Source organism: Canariomyces notabilis (assembly GCF_033297395.1).
Source record: "Canariomyces notabilis strain CBS 508.74 unplaced genomic scaffold N656scaffold_35, whole genome shotgun sequence".
Lineage (NCBI taxonomy): Eukaryota > Fungi > Ascomycota > Sordariomycetes > Sordariales > Chaetomiaceae > Canariomyces > Canariomyces notabilis.
In genome coordinates, this window is record NW_027041857.1 from 83,135 (window position 1) to 103,597 (window position 20,463).

Genomic DNA, 20,463 nt, shown 5'->3' on the forward strand with positions numbered 1-20,463 from the left:
CGCAATGAGCCTGATCTCATCAGGGTACTGTGGATTATGGAAAGGACTGGCGCCTTCCAGGCGCGGATGTACGCTCTAAGACATGACCGGCATTACCAGTCTTTCGAGACCAATTGCCGCCGGTGGATCCAGGAGTGGCATGATGCCAGACCGCAGAGGGCCGATCTCCGCGCAAACCCTAGCGATGAAATGCAAATGCTCATGGGCTTGTATGAAGGGGAGGTTACTGAAGCCTGGGAAAAATCTAGGCAGGGTGAAATCCTCGACGAGGCGGTGCATTACCTTGAGCTGCGGCTCGACCTCCCCGAGTCGGAGTAGACCAATCTTCTGGCATCTACAGGCTGGCCACTGGTCACGATGGATAATGCCCGGGGAAAAAGAATGCCTCGGAAACAAGAATGACTGACGGAACTAGATTGTCACCAGACGGAAATCAGATTGCCAGAGCGACCAGGTTGTGGTGAGAGGACAAGGGATGAGAGAAAGAAGGATGAGTCCCACCAGCACAACGGAAGTTGACTAGAGCAGAAATATACCTTAGATTGATACCATCGCTGATGAAAATGCCCTGGCTTGCATGTGACCTACCTTACAAAGCGAATCAGAACTCAAGCGCAGCAAGTGACACGCCATCTACATGCATTGTTATCGAATAGTACAGTTATTATCAAACGTCCCTTTTCTCACAACATCAACCTTGTTCAGTATTAGAGCTAACTAGTTCTAGTTGTTATTGAGCTGGTTGTCTTCTGTGAATGAGAGTCACTTCCCTAAATTGTATGAAGTTCAAGGAGGTTGTTGACTTTCTTGATAGGGGGTTGAACACCGTGACCGTCACGAGCAGCGCGACACAACCTAGCGATTCCAGAATCTCCAGCCACCGACTTGGAAAATTGCTGCTCCTTTTGCCTGCCATGGAGTACCAACCTTCAAGTTCGATGTCAACCGCGACCGGACGACATCAAGCACTAGACTATGTAAATCAAGCGCTTTAAGGCCTCACTACCGGTTTTGACCTTGCTAGATTGACCATCAACCGGCGACCGCGCTGCACATCCGGGAACCAGGAGGTCATACGCATGACGACTCAAAGGCAAGGCCAAAATGGGCAGCGCAACATCATGCCATGATGAAGGTGGTGAATCCTCCTCCGATGTCTCCATACCAAGATGCCCAGTCCTTGGCTATACAAGAAGTTGCAGACCCAAGGTCGTTGCAAGGGCTATGAGACCAATCAGGTACGGAGACACGATGGTTCCGAAGGCGGCGCCTGCTCCGGCGGTGCCCGCAGTCGAATTCCCACCCTGACCGCCGTTCGCGCTTGTATCGATGGTGAAGTAGGTGGCGCCGATTGCAGGCCCCAGCCCGAGCTGCGTACGCCATTGCGAGAGCTGTGGAACATAAGGTGAGCTGCTAATCCTAGCAAATCTGGTCTTCGTAGTGGGTTGTACTTACATTCCAGTTTGAAGTTTCGGTTTCCATTCCAACAGACTCAAAGCCTGCATTGTTGAACCGGGCCGGCTGGGTATAGAGCGCATAAATAAACCGGTGGACCCCCGTGTTCGGGGCCGGGTTGGGGTTCGTGAAGGGTGTAAATGCTTGCTGCCCGGTTGGCAGTCCAAGGAGCTGGGCGGTACTCAGAACAGTGGAATTGGATCCTGTTCGTGTATAATTCCCTGCCAGATAGTGGCGGAGGTTTCTTGCTGTCGGATTGTTCCGTGACGGAGCATCAGCGTCCAGCTAGCAAAGAACTGTTAGCACGGCAGTTCCCGGATTATGGTAAGATAGGTCCCCAAGTTCCTAACCAGGTAGATCAAGAACCTCGTCTGAGCGGTAATGTTTGTCGCATTGTTCAGGTTCTCGACGCTGAACTCGAACGGCATTGTTGCCTCGGAAACGCTAAGGCTCGAGCCGGGCACCAACAGCTCGTTGTGGCCATCCGCAGCCCTATAGCTGGCGTAGAAGGATACTGAAGGGTCCAGCGCGGCGATAACCTCCGGTACAATCCCTGATTGCACAAATCTGTTCTTGAAGTCCAACGTGCTGACACTGACAGCATTATCGTCTGCCGAGACCCCAAGGGCCAGGGCGAGGGCGAGCAGGCCCGCAGCTCGGAACATTGGTGCAAATTAGGGGGTGAACAGCGTTCAAAAAAAAAAAAAAAAATCCGGTTGGTAATGGATGCAGTGCGCAGCACTGGGAGAAGCGAAGGTGTAAATGGACAAGGAGAGGGACGGACTCGAGTCGTGCAAGACCTTTGGAGTATAAAGGGCGACGCACCTTCGTATATATAAACCATGAATGACTGACGATGCAATGGCATGTTCAAGTTTCGAAACGATCCCCAGCACATATAAACTCCGATGCCGTCGATGCTATCCGGAGACACGACCGAGCGGAAGGAACTGCACTGCGAAACACCCGGACGTGAATCTCAACCTTGGCAGAGAGAAAAGCACTCTGGCTTGGGCTGTGCACAGCGCCGTTGTCGACTTCAGGTTGGAGATCACACGGAGACACTGTCTTGGCGGCCCCCCTGAGTTTCGGGAGGAAGAAGCAACGATGTGGAAACACTTGAGACAGTAGCTCTTTGACCTAACTCCTGGGCTCCTTAGTTACAGAATTGCATGCGTTACAGCGTAAAAATGCCCAGTGCTCTGTGCAATGTGCTTTTTGGATCTTGAGACCCGGAGTGCTCGTTCCCTCATGTGCTACATCATGTATTGCACATACTATAATTACCGCCCCAACTTAGACCCCGTTCTAATCCCACGCAAATCCCCGGGTATCAACAGCTACCACTTTTCCTCCCTCAGTGTACGTGCCGTTGACAGGTGCCCTGAGGCCACCACAGGTCACAACATAAAGGATATGGGCATCTGTTTTGCCCCTTCCAAATGCAGCCGCGGTATTGCCCGCCAGCGTCAACTCTGAGGTCCCTCCGGCAACCACAACACTCCCATTAAACCCTCGTACAGCCAACAAACGATTATCGGAGTTAGTCGCAGCCCAAATCGTCCCATCCTTGCCAATGACAAAGTCATCAAGGAACGTCGCGTCCGGCGCAGCCGCCTTCTGCACCCTCGCACTCTCGCAAGGAGAACCATCTCTGCGCCCCCCCAGCCGGTAGAGAGAAGCATCGGCACTGTTGCTCCAGTACAGATACCCGCCGTGCATCTTGACCCCGTTGATCCCCGTGCCTGACGATCCGGCCGCAGGAGCCATCTCAGGAACCTGTGCAGCAACCCTGTGCTCGCCAGTGTGCAGGTCAAGATGCCAGACGAACCCGGCCGAGTCGGCTATCAAAACCGAGTCACCCAGTTGAGGAGAAGTTGTCATCCCGTTGGGCACTCTTGCATCGCGTAGCTGCGCGATTTCGGTCACGGCGGGTTGTGAATCACGCTGTCGGAAATCCACACTCCATGCAGTGGATGCGCCGGAACCGGGGTTTGATGCATTGGTCCCGACGAGAACAAAGACGTCCGGTGTTGCTGTCTCCGTGATACCCAACAGGCCCTCCACGCCATCGAATGTGTGGACTATCCCGGTTTTGGGCGAGACACTTGCCGGGCTGATGACGGTGTAGAGGATTGGGCTGGGGAACAGCTGGGTGAGTAGCAGGTCTCCGTTTGAGCGAACTGCGATGTTTTCGATCCAGGATGGCTTTTGAAATTGGGTCACGATTCGGTGTGGGAGCGGCAAGGCTGCTGGTGAGCCACGGGATGCATGTGAGCTCCCATGAGGTTTCAAGTTCTGCGCAAGTGTTGGAGATGTTAGGGTGAAGGCAGCGGTGAGAAACGAGGACCAAGTCGAAAATTTGCGTTTAGGTTCTATCATCTTGTATGGAAATGCAAGATACAAAGTATGAATGTGAGGGATCTAGAACAACAGAGTCCTATACACTATAAGCGTGAGATGTCGGGTCCCGCAGATTTCGATCTCTCTGTCGAGTCAACATGAACATTCGAATAATTAGCAGAGGCTGGAGTAACCCGTCGGCTTTTCATGCTGTTTAATTCCTTGGTATATACATGTACCTACCTAGGTAAGGGTATATTTAAGCTTCCATATGTATTGCTCTTCACAAGCAGTGAAGCAAGCCATGTCGTTATTCCCGTCGCTTGTTCCTGCCCCAGTGACTCACCGGTGAGATTGACGAAGGTTTGGCTAGTCCACATCTGCTCAAGTGCACGTCTACGGCAAAGCTGTCAGGCGATTGGAAAGTCCGAGATCAAGTCCGACTCGTACTCGAGGGCGGCCAAATCCTTCTGACTAGGTGAATATAGGAATGTCGAATTGAACGGCGCCTTTGTCGCTAATCACTGCTGCAATTACAAGCTAGCCAGGGGAGACTTGAAGTGAGTTTCAAGGTTCCTCTTCATTCGGTCCTTCTCAGAACTATGACGATGTGGTCACCTACATGTGACTTCATGTTGAGTTCCAGGCAATTCATGTTGCTCCAGGTCGTATCAATCTGGACTCGGGAGGGAGGGATCGCCAGCGTTGGGTAAGGCACTACTAGTAGGCACTATCAATGTGACCAGTGAGATGGAATAGTATATATGTATAATCAGAATGTTTCCTTCTTCGCTCTTTGTGCTCTTGCATTATGATGTCTGCATGTGGTGTGTGTATGTACCTGAGGTTTGTAGCTCATGTTATAACTGAGATCCATGGATGTCCAGGGGTAATTGACCATACCTAAGACATCAATCCTTACCTATGACGGTGAGACGGTACACTCAGGTACCTTAGTCAATAGGTAATTCAGGCACATCGTAGCAGCCTCTATCACTGGTTCCAACGCCGTGAATGATTGTCTTTTAGCTCAAAGTTGAGCCTTCCTCTTCATCATGGATCATTCGCGTTGCTCAGCTACTACTCTATTGTCGTCAATGTTTCTCAACAGATCTCACCTCTACCTACATGCACATACAAAGTACCTATCTTATGCTGGGTCGCTCAGTTTGATGCGCAACAAATCGGAAGCGGGAGCTCCGCTTTTGCTCGATCCATTATCCATTATTGAGGCGTCATAGAGAAGAGAGAGAGGCCAAGGGATGGTGGCCGAGTTGAGCTAGAGCAATTCAACTCTTCGGTAGAAGCATCCGGGTCGCGATAATTAATCCCATACCAGCTTACAGTCAGATGCCAGGGCGGGAATCTATGGCACTGAAGGTGACTGGCTGAGCTGTCAATCCAACCCAACTTGGACCAGTCCTGCACACCAACTGCCGGCAACAAGTCCGCCCAGAACGCCGGCGCCGGCCAATGGGACGTTGTTTGTGGTGCTCGGCACAACTGGGGCCTCGGGGAAGATGTGGTCGGTGAGGGGCCGATTTAATTGCCTGGTAAATTGCCCCGTCAAGCAACGTCCCTCCATAGCCGCCCGGGAACCCATTGGGGACGACATTGCAACTGCGGGGTCCAAGACTCCGTGATTCGAAGATGATCCGACCCGGAAAAAGGCATGGAAATGATGGGACTGAGAAGGGCCAGCGTCACAACGGGCTAATCATTCTAATGCCCGCAACCGAAAGACTTCGGTTCGATGTGTTCATCATCACTCGCCGCCGTGGAGGGCCCTCCGGGACGCAATTCGGCGCCATACCCCATGATACCCCATGAAATACCCCAGATTTCCAGGGGCATCCAATCTATCTTGCTGTCGCTTAGCTGGGCCAAGATTCGCCGTGCATTGCCTCCCGGCGAACTCGGACCAACTGTTGGCTGATCAATAAAGGGATATGGAGCTGCGGCTATGGAAAGACGGCTGTCTTTTCCAGAGCTCGAGTTCCAAGGATGATGAGCCTGTCGCCACTTTCCAGGGCGGACCAGGCCCCGGCAGGGGGGTCGAGGGTTCAGGACGTATAAGAAGACGCGGTAGCCTCCCCTGGGGCCGACTGCAGCACAGAGCCTCCTCTTGTCACGCTCAACCCGGATTTCTCTAGAGTTTCTTTACTCAGTTACGGTCTCGCAGCCATGAAGCAGTATCTCCAGTATCTCGCGGCGGCTCTGCCCCTGACGAGCCTCGTTGCGGCTCAGCAGGCGGGCAAGCAGCAGACTGAGACACACCCCAAGCTCACCTGGAAGCGCTGCTCGAGCGGTGGATCCTGCACTGCGGTCAACGGTGAGGTGGTCATCGACTCCAACTGGCGCTGGCTGCACGACTCGAGCGGCAAGAACTGCTATGACGGCAACGCGTGGACCGACGCATGCAGCTCGGCAACCGACTGCGCGTCCAAGTGCCAGCTCGAGGGCGCCAACTACCAGAGCACCTACGGCGCCTCGACCAGCGGCGACTCGCTGACGCTCAAGTTCGTCACCAAGCACGAGTACGGCACAAACATTGGGTCGCGCTTCTACCTCATGAACGGCGCCTCCAAGTACCAGATGTTTACTTTGATGAACAACGAGTTTGCCTTTGACGTTGACCTGTCGACGGTTGAGTGCGGCCTCAACAGCGCCCTGTACTTTGTCGCCATGGAGGAGGACGGTGGCATGGCCAGCTATCCCAGCAACAAGGCCGGTGCCAAGTACGGTACAGGTGTAAGTCTCTATCCGGCCACCTGACATGAAGCCATAACGGGAGAGGTTTTGACAGAACGGCTGATCTGATTCCCTGGGCAGTACTGCGATGCCCAATGCGCCCGTGATCTCAAGTTCGTGGGTGGCAAGGCCAACATCGAGGGCTGGAAGTCGTCGACCAACGACGCCAATGCCGGTGTCGGTCCCTATGGCGGCTGCTGCGCCGAAATCGATGTTTGGTATGTTTACTAGTACCGATCACTGGCACCACCCCTGAATGTACCTGAATATTCGCCTAACACAGAACCTCACAGGGAGTCGAACGCGTATTCGTATGCCTTCACCCCTCACCCGTGCGAGAACAACAAGTACCACGTCTGCGAGACGTCCAACTGCGGCGGTACCTACTCCGAGGACCGCTTCGCCGGCGGCTGCGACGCCAACGGCTGCGACTACAACCCCTACCGCATGGGTGTGACCGACTTTTACGGCAAGGGCAAGACGGTCGACACCAGCAAGAAATTCACGTAAGTCACTAAATGCATATTCGGGATTAAGCCGCATACTGACATGGATAACAGTGTCGTCACCCGGTTCCAGCCGAACAAGCTCACGCAGTTCTTCATCCAAAACGGCCAAAAGATTGACACCCCCGCCCCGACCGCCTGGGAGGGCGCCCCCGCGACGGCCGACATCACGCCCGAGCTGTGCTCGGCCGCCTTCACGGCCTTTGACGACCGCAACCGCTTCGAGGAGGTCGGCGGGTTCCCCCAGCTCAATGCTGCTCTCCAGATCCCCATGGTCCTCGTCATGTCCATCTGGGACGACGTAAGTTTTTGCTCTACTGCATTCCCTGATATTTGAAAGATGGGTGTTGATAATGATGTCTCGCAGCACTACGCCAACATGCTCTGGCTCGACTCCATCTACCCGCCCGAGAAGGAAGGCCAGCCCGGCGCCGCTCGCGGCTCATGCCCCCAGACCTCGGGTGTCCCCTCCGAGGTCGAGTCGCAGTACCCCAACGCGTACGTTTCTCCTTTCTCTGGCTTTTTAACACAACAAGATGCTGACCCGTCTTATAGCAAGGTCGTCTGGTCCAACATCCGCTTCGGCCCCATCGGCTCGACTCACCAGGTCTAAGCTTTGGCTCTCAGCTCGCGCATCTCGTATGCGGCGTTGGCACCACCTTTGGGCTCTTGTTCGCTGATGGGACAAATAAGACTGTGTCTTTCTCCATTCAGAATGTCTATAAGCATCTTAGGTTCTTATAGTCGTAGAAATTGCGATTCGCATTTCAGACAATGCCATTTTGGGAAATTTATGTTGTAACACAACTGGTCAGGTCCGTCAAACGATGAAAGCACTGGATTGCTCTGGGCAAGGATCACTGGAAGTGGAGCCCATCACAGCCAGATTTTCATGGCATGGTACTTGTTGCACCTTGAGAAATTAGTAGACCTCCATGATGTGGGCTGTAAAAGTGAGCTTGAACATGTAAATGCTCTAGGGGAAGCATACCTACATTCCCATGTACGTCAGGGGTATTCAGGGGAAGTGTGGTCTTGTGTCTCAGCAGTTTGCCATATATAACCCCAACCCTTGGCAGGAGAGCCATGGTTGTCCACATTGTCCATAGGTATTCAGCGTTGAACTCGAATTAGGTAGGGTGTACCGGTGCCAACTCTTCGATCTGAATCTCTGTTTTACCTTGCGCGTGGGCGTGAAACGTTGGCGTGGTTTGAGTGTTAGTGTAGCAAACGTTGTTCCGTAGGGATGTGCTGGAGGTTCTGTAGGCAAAAATGTGCCTGCGTGGGGGTGGGTCTTAGGTAGTGCATGGTGCAGTGACGTAACAGGAACTTAATGCCCCCAGAGTCCCAACTCGACGGAGGTAGGCCACATGAACTGCCCTCCATACCGTACGGTTGGATCTACTGTACCTACCTCAGATATTCAAGCCAAGTGCATACGGGCAGCTGACGAACTCAAAACAGTTGTGCCCTGCTTGAGAGAAGTCGATAAGGAAGATAAAGCCACCAGGTATCCGTAGCAGGTACCTTATCTCTCAACATTCAGTTCCTGGCTGATAAGGAAAGCGCTCTGGTCTGATGCTCGGACACTAACCTCAATTAGTAAGGTACCCATCCCTCTGGCAAGGGACCCATTCTGCGTTACCTGTGCCTTGGAACCTCGGCGAAGCGAACTCAACGAAAAAATCATTGGAATTCTGGAATGCCAGAAAGGAAGGAGCGAGGTACCCCGCCAAGCTCAAGCTCAAGCTCAATTTCCTTTCCTTCCCTTCATTTTTTCTTCTCCCATGCGCAACACTCAGCCCAAATAAACAACCCCACGCAAACCGCCGGCGATCATGAGCTCACTCCCGGGCAGTTCATCCGGTCGTGGCGCTGTGGCGTCATTGCCGCCGGCGCGGGCCGACGCGCGCCCGGGCACGGGCACCGTCACCGAATACGACTCGTCAGACGACGCGGACGGCTTCTTGGCCGCGATGGGGTACAAGGCGGAACTGGTACGCACGCGCTCAACCTGGCACGTGGCCTTCATGTCCTTCGTGCTGGCGTCGATTCCCTACGGCCTCGCCACGACGCTCTACTATCCGCTGCAGGGCGGCGGCCCCGCCGTCGTCGTCTGGGGCTGGGTCCTTGTTAGTTTGATCATCCTCTGCGTCGCCGCGTCGCTGGGTGAGATTACCTCCGTCTATCCGACTGCTGGTGGGGTTTACTATCAGACGTTTATGTTGGCGCCGGCGAGGATCAGGAGGGTGGCGGCGTATATTTGTGGGTGGTGCTACGTCGTGGGGAATATCACGATCACTCTGGCGGTGCAGTTTGGGACGACGCTGTTTTTTGTGGCGTGCGTCAATGTCTTCGAGTCGGAGCCTGGCGTGGGTATCTGGGTCACCGACACGTACCAGGTGTTTCTGACCTTTTTGGCTATAACGCTGCTGTGTAATGCCATCTCGACCTTTGGCAACAAATTCTTGCCCCTTTTGGATGTGAGCTAGATACCCTTACCTACCTACATGCACTGCCCGGTCTCTTCCGCACCTTGCTAACATGCCGCTGCAGACCTTTGCCGTCTTCTGGACCTTTGCCGGACTCATCGCCATGCTAGTCACTGTCCTTGCCGTCGCGAAGGAGGGACGACGCGATGCTGCGTTCGCCCTGGGAGGTTTCGAGCCCACGTCTGGATGGCCGGCGGGGTGGTCGTTCTGTGTCGGCTTGCTCCACGCTGCCTACGCCACTTCATCCACGGGCATGGTCATCAGCATGTGCGAGGAGGTGCAGCACCCAGCTACCCAGGTGCCCAAGGCCATGGTGCTAACCATTGTCATCAACACGATCGGCGGCCTGCTGTTCCTTGTGCCCCTGATGTTTGTCCTGCCCGATCTGGCCATGCTGGTGGCTCTCCCCTCGGGCCAGCCCGTGCCCACCATCATCAAGTCGGCCGTCGGCTCTTCGGGCGCCGCCATTGCCCTGCTTCTGCCTCTGATGGTGCTGGCCATACTCTGCGGCGTGGCCTGCACCACGGCGGCCTCTCGCTGCACCTGGGCCTTTGCCCGCGACGGCGCCATCCCCGGTTCCAAGTGGTGGAAGCAGGTGCATCCCACGCTTGACCTGCCCCTGAACGCCATGATGCTGTCCATGGTGATTCAGATCCTGCTGGGCGTCATCTACTTTGGCTCTACCACCGCCTTCAATGCCTTCTCGGGTGTCGGCGTCATCTCCTTGACCCTGTCGTATGCTGCTCCGATTGCCGTGTCCATGCTGGAGGGCCGCGCTCAGGTCAAGGATGGCAAGTTTTCTTTGGGCAAGTTTGGCTGGCTCTGCAACGGAATTGCCCTTGGTGAGTTGCTTCCTTTCGCGTCCTCATTTCTGTCCATTTCCTCGACCTCTACTTGTATCACTTGCTAACCAGCGAGCTCAAACCAGCCTGGTCGATCCTTGCCGTGCCCCTTTTCTGCATGCCCGCTTACCTTCCGGTCACCCCCCTGACTGTCAATTATGCCCCTGTCGTCTTTGTCGGTTTTGTTGCTATTGCATCTGCCTGGTACGTCGTCTGGGGCCGGAAGCACTACCAAGGGCCGCCGACAGAGCATCTGGGGCAGCCAGTGGCGGGACTGCCCGGGGCTGCTGCCGGACTCCCCGGCAAAAAGGATTAGAAAAGGAGCCATGTCGCTGCGAGATATCCGGCGTGAGACACAGCCCATGACATATCGATGTATGCACGATACCACCAAGAACAGGGCTTCCAAGCGTGATCCAACAACCCATCCGAACTTTTGAACTAGCGCCTTCATACCCTTAGAGTCTATACTATCCACGTATAGGCATTGATCAATGATAAGATGAAGAAACTTTAGGCGATATCATGAGTCACGTTCCCAGCAAATCCGCCAGATTTGCGCGTTCCCCTTTACATCACCAGGCCCTTGACTTGCTTGTCATTGAGCTTGACGTCTCTCCAGAAGACGACGCACACCAAGGCGCCGCCTAAGAGACACACACTCGTAACCAACATATACCATTGTGCATCAGCATAGGCGAGCGCGATACCCTTCCGGATTGGGCTGCCCACGACGTAGCCAAGCTGGGAGTAGATGCTGCTGTAGATGGTCTCGACCGGCGAGCCGGGGGGCAGATGGCGGCGCAGAGCGGCGGGGAACGAGCCTGTCCAGATGGCCGCCGAGACGGTCGAGCCAACGGCAGTGCCAACGCTGCCAAACAGGTCCAGAATGGCCAGGATGGCTGCAATCTCCTGGTGGGTGACCGTCGACATCATGGCCAGCTCGCCGCAGATAACAATCGGGCCGCCGGCAAAGGCAATGAAGATCTGCGTCATGACTATGTAGCCGATGCCCGAGTCCGGATGCCGGAAGTGGATCATGAGCCCGACGCCCAGCATCATCAGGGGCACCGCGAAGTACAGGGCTACCCACTTGAACCGCCGCGTCCAGCGGATCAGGAAGCCAATCACCAGCGCCGAGAAGCAAGACCCCACGCGGTAGATGTTGCTGATGTAGGTTGTGGTGGTGATGGACTGGTTGAACGCGACCATGAGCATGGACGTGAAGTAGCTGCCCCATACGGCTGCGTTGAAGAAGACAAGCAACAGCATCATCCCGGACAGCAGTACGTTGCGGTCGGCAAGTAGGCGCGTCGGCACGAAATTGACCGGGGCCAGGAAGTGCTCGTAGAGTGCAAAGGCAATGATGAGCAGGCCGCCAAAGACGATGAGGCAGATGATCAGCGGGGACCGCCACTGCTGGGCTTGGTACGACCAGATACTCATGGGCAGGAGGAACATGGCCATGCCGGCTGCCAGCAGCACGATGCCGAGCAGGTCGAATTCGATGGCGAGCTGCTTTGCCGTGGCAAGGGTGAAGGGATGGGTTTGGCGTGCGACGACGCCGAGTTTCTTCGCTCTGTGCTGGTTCCAGAGGAAGAGGAGGATCAGGGGGGCCACCACGGCTGGTGTCAGGATCGCAAAGATGCCCAGACCCCAGCGCCATCCCGCACCTCCGACTCGGAGGAAGGCGTCGGACATTGGGCCGCCTATCCAGGTTGTGGCGATGTACGGCGAGGTGGCCCAGGATAGAGCAAGACCGCGGTTCTTGAGGCTGGATGTGTCGGCGATGAAGACGGTTAGGCAGTAGCTCACGCCTTGGGCTCTATCGGGCAGTTAGCATCACAACTCCGGGAAGACATAACCTGGTGCATCCAACCCGGCCCTGGGGTTCAGATCTGGTGACATACCCGACGAGGGAAAAGACCTGGGCCGCAGCAAACGTCTCAACACCATTGCAGCTCGCCATCATGATGAACCCCAGCGCCCAAATGACCAGCATAAGCGTCAAGCCCTGCGGCCGGCCCCATAGATCCAGGATCTTGGCCAGCGGAAGCTTCGCCAGACCGGCAATGATGGGAGCAAATATGTTGGTGGCCGCCGTCAGGCTGTGCATTGAGAAACTGCTGGTGATGAAGGGCGAGTATGCGCGGACGACGACCTCTTCGAGGGAGGTGATGAAGTAGATGAGCCATATTCTGGCGCGGTCATAATTAGAACATTCTCATCACGATTCGGGACGGGGAGGGTGATGGCTAGTCCTACATTCCATATGCGGCTACCAGATGCCATTTTGTCCAGACAGAGGTGGCTGCTTCGATGTTTTGGACGCCGGCTTGTGCGTCGCTCGAGACGGATGCCGTCTTTTCGAGATCTGCAGCCTGAGGTGCCTCCTTGGCCAGAGGTTCAGGTCGGGCATCTTTTGGAGAATTGGCGTCGTTGAATTGCCCTGTTGTTTGGAGGGACTGCATGGCTGATGGTCTTGCTTCCGCTCAACATCTGACAAACGACACACAACAAGAAGAGAGAAGAGATGGACGGCTAACAAAGTTGGACCAGACCTCACAGGGCTTGGCCTGAATCCAATCTCTAGGTTGCATCCATCGGGGAGCTTCGGCGTGCTCGGACTGCAGGGGGCTAAACACCGCACAGCACCGGACTGGACCTTCTCACCCCAGTCCAGGAACGGGAAAGAAGCTGGATGTGGCAAACGAAGATGGAGGGTGTGTGGAAAACCCCTAGCGTCGTCCAAGCTGCCGATATCAGATGATCTGATAAAAAATCTCGTGCATGCCAAGCTAAAACTATTGAGATCGCTTCTCCAGCGGATCCGCAGTTGGCCAACTTTGAGCGAAGCGAGATCGGCGGGGTCTGTTGGAACGGTTGACAGGGGCAGAAGAAGTGACACCCCCTGAAGTTGGGGTGGTGTGGTTGTATAAATGACACGATGCCTCGGCAGGAGCAGGTTCAGTTCCTGAACGTATATTGTTGGCTGGCCGGGCAGACTTTTACTCGTCCAGTGACAGATCTTGCCGGAAGTAGTAGAGTTGACTCCAGGGTTGCAACGAGACGAGACCCTTCGAGCTTACCGCCCAACCAAGCCGAGAAGTTTGAACCTCATTTTGTTCCCTACCATCTACGGTCAAGATGAGATACCTCCCCGCCCTTCTCGCCGCCGCAGCCCTCGTGAGCGCGCAGAACGAGTCCATCAGCGACTATCTGCCGGCATGCTCCATCGACTGTCTGACGACGGCCATTGCCGACGCCACCACGTGCACCGGGACATCGGACCTTGAATGCTTCTGCATTGCAGACAACTACCGGGCCATCTATGACAGTGCTGTCGCCTGCGTGCTCCAGGCGTGCGGGAATGATGTTAGCGTTGGTACGCATCTCAATGTTCAAGTGTTGTTATTCAGCGTTCGTGTTCTCCTGAATCTAACGAGGAGACTCCAATAGGAGAGGTTCTCCCTGCCGCCGCTCACATGTGCGAGGTTGTGGTGGCACGCGCATCGAGCACTTCGGCCGCCGCAAGCACTGGTACCTCTGCTGCTGCCGGTCAAAGCACGGGTGCAGCTACGACGACCTCTACCAATGGCGACAGCACGACATCTCCTACAAGCTCTCCGACCTCCACCGGGACTGCTACTCCGGGGTCAAACGCGGGAGGCCGCAGTGCCCAGGTGATTGCCTTCATGGGCCCGTTGGTGGCTCTCGTCGCCGCTGCCAACGTGTAAGGTGGCACTTGGGGGCACTGGAGGGTACCACATAGAGAGGATGGGCTTTGTATATATGAGGCATATATGGAAGCAATTCTGTTACAAGGACGGACTGAATGAGCTTCCCATGCAAGCACGTTGGCACTCCCCTTTGGCACATCTCTCTCTCTGCTAAGCCGGCAAACCGCCAGGGTGACTCAATCCAAACCGTCTACCCGCAAGCAGAATCTCTTGCCTGATGCCTTTGACTGCACTGGCGGTGTGCAAACCCCCTTTTCACACCACTCAGGGGCTGTAGGCCTCCGAACTTGTGTTACCCCTATGCAGGACACCGATGCCTCCTTATTCCGGACAAGGCTGGCCGGCAGAGCCGCAGCACTGAGGCCCGCAGCGCACTGTTTGTTTGTCGTTGGCGGTGGGTGGGCACTGGATGAGTACAGACAAGAAAGGATTAAAGAAGGGGGAAAAACCTGGTCCCTAACAGATCAGTGTCTACCACCTCCTACACAACCTTTATCAGCCCATACTCTGTTTCAATCGCCACTGAGACAGAACCAAACACCTCGTCATAATGTCGCCGTCCGAAGAACCTTCAGACCCCAATCCAAAACGCGTGGTAATCGGCATCTACGGTGTCTCCGGCTGCGGCAAGTCTTTCTTGCTCAACCAGCTGCGAAACAAGCTCAACAAAGACCTCTACTCGTTCCACGAAGGGTCAGAAGTGATTGCCTCGCTGGTCCCAGGCGGCCTTGAAGAATTCCAACAAGCCGATCCCCAAACCAAGGAAATGTGGCGTCGCCGGGCCATGGAGAGCATTGCAAATGACAACCAACCTGGCCAATCCGGCCAATATCAAACTGCTGTTGTTGCCGGCCACTTCATGTTCTGGCCCAACGAAGCGGACCCAGCCGGGGAGGTAGTGTTCACGGATGCCGACGCGGCCACGTACACGCACATCCTCTACCTGGACATACCCCTCCAGGTCATCTTCGACCGCAGACAAAAGGATTCCGCCCGCGCCCGCCCGCCCGTGTCAGTCGAACACCTGCACAAATGGCAGCTGGCCGAAAAGACCGAACTACGACGTGTCTGCGCCGAGAAGGGTATCCTCTTCGCATCGCTGTCCACATGCAACCCGGTGGTCTTGTCGGTCAGAGCGGCGGCGATGCTGGCTGATTTCCGCTGTCACACGGAAGAGTCCAATCTCTCGTGGACGAAGACCAGGTTGGATACCATTCTCACCAGTCATTATGAGGTGGAGAAGCTCCAGACGGTGCTGGTCTTGGACGCAGACCGGACCCTGGCTCCTGACGACACGGGGGCGGCGTTTTGGAAGGCTGTTTATAAGGAATCCAACCCTTTGAAAGCCCTCTTTGGTGGTCCGTTGAGGTATTCTTATACTGCCTTCAGGCAGGCCACGCTCTTGTACGAGGAACAGGCCGATGAACAGAATTACAATGCCATCTGCGAGCGGATTGCATCCTCGGTACGCTTGTACCCGGAGATGGTGTCCATGCTCAAGCACGTCGGGGAGCATGACCATGTCGCTGCCGTGGTTGTGACCTGCGGGCTGCGCCGGGTTTGGGAGCTTGTCTTGGCCAGAGAAGGTTTGAGCAAAGTGAGGGTTGTTGGTGGAGGACGCCTCGCCGACGGGTTTGTCGTAACGGCGGATGTCAAGGCTGAGGTTGTCAGACTCTTGAAGTCCAAGTACAATCTCTACACGTGGGTGTTTGGCGACGGGCCACTTGACCTACCCATGCTGCAGGAAGCTCACAAAGCGATCGTTGTGGTGGGAGAGGAGCAAGCCCGGAGCAAGACCATGGACGCTCTCCTGTCAGACGCCGTCGACAAGCACGGGCTCTGCGCGCACCAGGTGCTGCTTCCGCAGAATGTAACTCCCCGACTGGACAAGCAGAGACTTCCATTGTTGCAGCTCTCGGATCCTCAATTCCGTTACTCGCTGATCCGAGAGCGTCGTCGTGTGGTGATGCACGCAACTGAATGCAACGGAGCCAAGATCCTCGCCACGGCCACCCGCAATGCGGCTGTTCAGGGCCCAGCGCTGAGAGACGCCCACCGTCGTGTGGGGTGGTACCTGGCAACCGAGTTCCTGGCTGACTTCCTCGGGGTCGAAGAGTATAATATTCCGCATGTTCAGGGGAAACCGACCACCGGCCACCGGGTTCTCTTTGAGAGGGTAACCACCATCGTGGCGCTGATGCGTGGCGGGGCACCCATGGCTGAGGGAGTAAACGATGTGTTGCCGCTTGCCATGTTTGTTCATGCCCATCAGCCGGAGGACTTGAAGGCTGATAAACACTTGGCGGGCCAGCGGACTGTGGTGCTCGTGGACTCGGTTGTGAACAATGGCACGACTGTGGCCAAGTTTGTGCGGCACATCCGCGGCCTTGACCCACGAATTTGCATCGTGGTTGTTGCTGGTGTTGTTCAGAAACAGTCAGTCTTGCCTGGCAATGCCCTTGGCGATATGCTGGAGCGCGACAGAAACTTGAGCTTGATCGCCCTCCGTCTCTCAGGGAATAAGTTTACGGGTACTGGCTCGACTGACACGGGCAATCGCCTGTTTAATACCACTCTACTGGACTAGTTGCATGGAATGCATGGATATTTGTTGGGGTCAACAAGTCAACCTTGTGGTTGCCCCGCAGACGGGAAGACGCTGAACATGATGACTACCTAAGGTACTTAGGTGTACTAGCAATGGGAATAGACTAGTTCTTTGAGGTTTCTAGGTCTTGCTAGGAGACGCTGACGATAACTGCCTCTTATTTCCCCTTATCCATGGAGTACATTTGTTGAGACGCGTACCTATCATGGCGTGGTAGGCACACAACAACCATTTTTTGGGTCAACCCCTATTTTCCAGGGCTGTAAACAACCTCACCCAGAGTACACACCCGTATCCTCAAACGGCTTCGCCGCGACCGAGGTCCACGCCCCGTCACACATCAGGGCAAGGTCAGTCTCCTTGCCATGAAACAGCAGCTCCTCCTCGCCATCCCAGAACTGAGTGACGGACCGTTCCTATTCGATTCCCCCAGTCAGCTCATAAAGTCATAATCAAGCCGCACATGCAGGCTCTCAGTGAGCAAACGCCATCCCATCAGGGTGCATGTACTTACCAGCCCCAAAGTCAGTTTAATCACACCGTCCCCCCACTGCGTCTTGTACGTGTACCTCGGCTTCTTCCCCCTGACAGCAAGCACCACGTTGTCCGCAGCAATCTCGGCCTGACGTGCGGCTATCCGCGAATTGGGGTTCGGCGCCTTGGTGTCTGCCACGTCGCCACAGACATAGATGTTGGGGAAGTCGGCGTCGATCTGGAGGGTGGGCTTGACACGGATGTGGCCCGATGGGGAGATAGCCTCGGGTGCTAGCTCCGTAATGAGACCTGATGCCGGTTTCTGTCCCGTGCAGTTGATCTGCCGCCATTTGCCGGTCAGTGTCAGTTAAGTGTTCCCAGAGGTGGAGGGTACAGAGAAATCCTACAAAGCAGTCACACTCGATCTTCCTCCCTGAGCTGAGTGTGATGAACTTGCCGTCAGCGCTCGTCGGGTCCGCCTTCTCGTTCAGGATCACGTCAACCCCTAACGTCTGCAGGGCGTCCATGGCCGCTTTCTGTAGACCCGGCCCAAAGCGATGCATGACTGCCCCCCGTGAGTGCACCAGAGTAATGCATTTGTCCGGATACTGGTTCTTCGCATCCGTGGCCAGCTCAACACCAGCCGCACCACCGCCGGCAACAACAACATGGTCTGCACCCTTGATACGAGCCTGCATAGCTCTGAGCAGCTCCACCCCTCCCTCCTTATCCTCAACCCCGACGCGTGACGGGAGCCCGTCCGCCACCGTGGACCCTGTGGCTATGATGAGATACTCATAGGGCACCTCCTCACCACTCCGCAAGACCACACTTTCCCGCCGAACCGACACCACCCGATCCCTGATCCACCTCACCATGCCCTTGGGGCCCTTGGCAAAGAAGTCGGGCGTGTACGGGATGAAGGCCTTGTGCTCGTGGCCCTCGACCACACAGAACCGGGGCAACACCCATGTGAAGTTGAAGTGGCTGTTGGGTTCGATCACGACCACCCTGTACCTGCCATCCCGGGGCAGAGACCAGGCTAGAGTGCGCGCGGCGAAGTAGCCTGCAAACGCAGCGCCTACGACGACAATGTTCTTGACTTCGGATGGGTCGACGGGTGGGCTTGAGGTGCGGGTGGTCAGGCCTGCTAACCGGACTGATACCGTGCGGCCGAGGAAGGAGACGTAGAGGCGGAGGACATAGCCGAATAGCCGGGTGAAGAGGACGGCTTTTTTGATGCGCTTGAGGACCATGTTTGGGATTATATCGTCGACGATGATGGCGGACAAGAAGAATGGAAGGATGGAAGGTGGAAGGTGGAAGTCAAGCTCCAATGATCAACTGTTGGTCATGCAGCTCATGCTAGGCATTCCCATCTAAAGCAGCATTGAGAGGTATTGTTCCAAGCCCGACTCCGAATCCGACAAGCGACGAATATGCCGGACAGGCCGAGGCCGCATAGCAGTGGGGGCCATGTTGGGCTTCAGGGGACCATCTGGACCAGACCTCAATTACTCCGTACACGCCCCTGACCGGCCAGGGGTGCTTTGGCAAGGGGTTCACGAGACACATGCAGAAGTTCCCTGCCGCGCTAATGCATTCTGATCTGATAACGAACCGAGTCTTGGCATCTCGGAGCAAATTCTCTCGCGAGTGGAATCATCCTTCATGACCAGACCTAAACAGGCAAAATCAGCCGAGGCAGCGGTTCAAGGGGATTTAATCATTAGGTAATTTACCAGAATATCTGCTTTGTGGTATACAAATCCGCGAGAGGAAAAGGGAAAGGCAAAAGGGGAAATCTAGGTTTCCCTAGACAAAAATCTCCCCAAGCCGAGTTTTGCCAACAAAATTCTGAAGAGTTCACCCCAGCTCGGGACCCGAGGTTCCCTCTTTGCCTCGGCCGCTGGGCCGGGGTTACTGGGTTTCTTGATCTCAGCGAAGCGGGGATACCCTTTCTCCTTCCACTCGTAGAAGCTCATGCCGCCTGCCATCTTGGGCATACGGACCATGAGCGGCACCGTCACGTCTTCCCTGGTGCCCAACAGCTCTGCTTTGTGGACAATCGTCTCGTTGAGCCTCTCGTAGCCCATCTTCTCATAGAGGCCCACCGATGTAGGTGAGGCCTCAAAGTACATGGGCAGGCCGGTGCGGTCGCAGAGGTCGATACCCATGGATGCCATGGCCGCACCCGCTTTTTTGCCTTGGTGCTCGGGGAGTACGCCAATGACATGTGCGTCTTGGGGGTGAAAGAGTCAGCGTTAGCAATCGCAATGCTAGACCGGGCGGCACAGGAGGGAGGCTCACAAATATACGGCTGCCCACCAAACAACCGCTCCCTCATCTCCCACAGCGGATTAAGCACCTTCTCAGCCCTCTCCCGCTGCTCCCCCTCCAACCACGGCACACCACCATTCTTTCTTTCCTCCTCCGACCGGTGCTTGATATAGATATCGATGAGGGCCATGCCCACAATCTCGCCCGTGTCCATGTCGACGCACTTGTACGTGTACTGGGTATCGCTCTGGTGCCACCAGCTCAGCGTGCCGGCCGCGTGCGCCTCACGGAACTGCTCCGAGTCGATGCCGTTGGGGAAAAGGATCTGAAGCATGATCTCCCCCATGCCGTCGTTGCCGAATGCTCCAAAGTAGACGTTGTAGACTTTCCGGATGTCCGGGATTAGGGCGGGAAGGACGGCGTGTACCATTTTGGCGGTTGAGTGATTGGACTGGGGAACGAGTGTTATGGAAGAAGTTCGGTGACGGTTGAGCGGTTGCTTGCTGTGTGGTGATATTGAGGACAGTAGCCTTGGTAAGTTGAAGGTACGCTGCTTGAGGGTTTACCAGGTAGCGAGTAATGAGTGAGGATTGAAAGAAAATATGGCAATGGTAACCCTCCAGTGGTCTCTGAATGTCTTCTATTTGGTTTCCCTCGGGAGTGGGGACTCGGGACGGACTCGGGTTCGAGACGGAGCTATTGAGTCTTGGAGTCTTGGACCCAACATGAAATCGCTGTGTGATCCTCTTGCTCCGCTACCTTACCCTTAACTCGGGACCAGCGGTGCCATTCGAGTCCGTTGCCTACATGTAACGAGGAGGGGCAGGGTGTGCATGAACAGACCCAGTATGTACTATCGATAGCCACGTGCCAGTGAGGTCCCATTCGGGGAGTAACTCCGCAAATGCCTAGCGTAGGTAGGGTCTTCCTCCTTGAGACAATCAACACCCCTCGCTCGGCGGCCGGGTCTTA

General features: G+C 55.5%; 9 protein-coding genes across 9 annotated transcripts; 4 read left to right on the plus strand and 5 right to left on the minus strand.

Moving 5' to 3' along the window:
• Positions 1-740: 740 nt before the first annotated feature.
• Positions 741-2,122, minus strand: N656DRAFT_740576 (PEBP-like protein; the record flags this gene model as incomplete). The annotated part of the gene is made up of 3 exons (XM_064812802.1): positions 741-1,391; positions 1,456-1,740; positions 1,806-2,122. Coding segments are annotated over 3 exons (809 nt in total), but the record flags the coding sequence as incomplete, so codon positions are not given.
• A 641-nt stretch (positions 2,123-2,763) lies between these two features.
• On the minus strand, positions 2,764-3,837 carry N656DRAFT_802115 (uncharacterized protein; the record flags this gene model as incomplete). The annotated part of the gene is made up of 1 exon (XM_064818209.1): positions 2,764-3,837. One exon carries the CDS (start codon positions 3,835-3,837, stop codon positions 2,764-2,766), a length of 1,074 nt encoding a protein of 357 aa, XP_064665616.1.
• A 2,145-nt stretch (positions 3,838-5,982) lies between these two features.
• N656DRAFT_772080 (glycoside hydrolase family 7 protein) lies at positions 5,983-7,668 on the plus strand (the record flags this gene model as incomplete). Its single annotated transcript, XM_064813899.1, has 6 exons — positions 5,983-6,549; positions 6,631-6,767; positions 6,843-7,055; positions 7,110-7,356; positions 7,423-7,553; positions 7,611-7,668. The coding sequence occupies 6 exons, from the start codon at positions 5,983-5,985 to the stop codon at positions 7,666-7,668; spliced, it is 1,353 nt and encodes a 450-aa protein (XP_064665617.1).
• A 911-nt stretch (positions 7,669-8,579) lies between these two features.
• N656DRAFT_451072 (amino acid transporter) lies at positions 8,580-10,832 on the plus strand. Its single transcript, XM_064809687.1, has 4 exons — positions 8,580-8,657; positions 8,914-9,538; positions 9,612-10,389; positions 10,476-10,832. The coding sequence occupies exons 2-4, from the start codon at positions 9,032-9,034 to the stop codon at positions 10,703-10,705; spliced, it is 1,515 nt and encodes a 504-aa protein (XP_064665618.1). The 5' UTR covers positions 8,580-8,657; positions 8,914-9,031; the 3' UTR covers positions 10,706-10,832.
• A 127-nt stretch (positions 10,833-10,959) lies between these two features.
• On the minus strand, positions 10,960-12,860 carry N656DRAFT_718734 (MFS general substrate transporter; the record flags this gene model as incomplete). Its single annotated transcript, XM_064812303.1, has 3 exons — positions 10,960-12,214; positions 12,300-12,587; positions 12,655-12,860. 3 exons carry the CDS (start codon positions 12,858-12,860, stop codon positions 10,960-10,962), a joined length of 1,749 nt encoding a protein of 582 aa, XP_064665619.1.
• Positions 12,861-13,536: 676 nt separating this feature from the next.
• N656DRAFT_772083 (uncharacterized protein) lies at positions 13,537-14,126 on the plus strand (the record flags this gene model as incomplete). Its single annotated transcript, XM_064813900.1, has 2 exons — positions 13,537-13,774; positions 13,849-14,126. The coding sequence occupies 2 exons, from the start codon at positions 13,537-13,539 to the stop codon at positions 14,124-14,126; spliced, it is 516 nt and encodes a 171-aa protein (XP_064665620.1).
• A 553-nt stretch (positions 14,127-14,679) lies between these two features.
• N656DRAFT_792774 (uncharacterized protein) lies at positions 14,680-16,716 on the plus strand (the record flags this gene model as incomplete). Its single annotated transcript, XM_064817110.1, has 1 exon — positions 14,680-16,716. One exon carries the CDS (start codon positions 14,680-14,682, stop codon positions 16,714-16,716), a length of 2,037 nt encoding a protein of 678 aa, XP_064665621.1.
• Positions 16,717-17,009: 293 nt separating this feature from the next.
• On the minus strand, positions 17,010-18,467 carry N656DRAFT_718779 (FAD/NAD(P)-binding domain-containing protein; the record flags this gene model as incomplete). Its single annotated transcript, XM_064812308.1, has 3 exons — positions 17,010-17,153; positions 17,201-17,533; positions 17,619-18,467. 3 exons carry the CDS (start codon positions 18,465-18,467, stop codon positions 17,010-17,012), a joined length of 1,326 nt encoding a protein of 441 aa, XP_064665622.1.
• A 687-nt stretch (positions 18,468-19,154) lies between these two features.
• On the minus strand, positions 19,155-19,921 carry N656DRAFT_680162 (uncharacterized protein; the record flags this gene model as incomplete). Its single annotated transcript, XM_064810542.1, has 2 exons — positions 19,155-19,453; positions 19,522-19,921. Coding segments are annotated over 2 exons (699 nt in total), but the record flags the coding sequence as incomplete, so codon positions are not given.
• Positions 19,922-20,463: the final 542 nt, after the last annotated feature.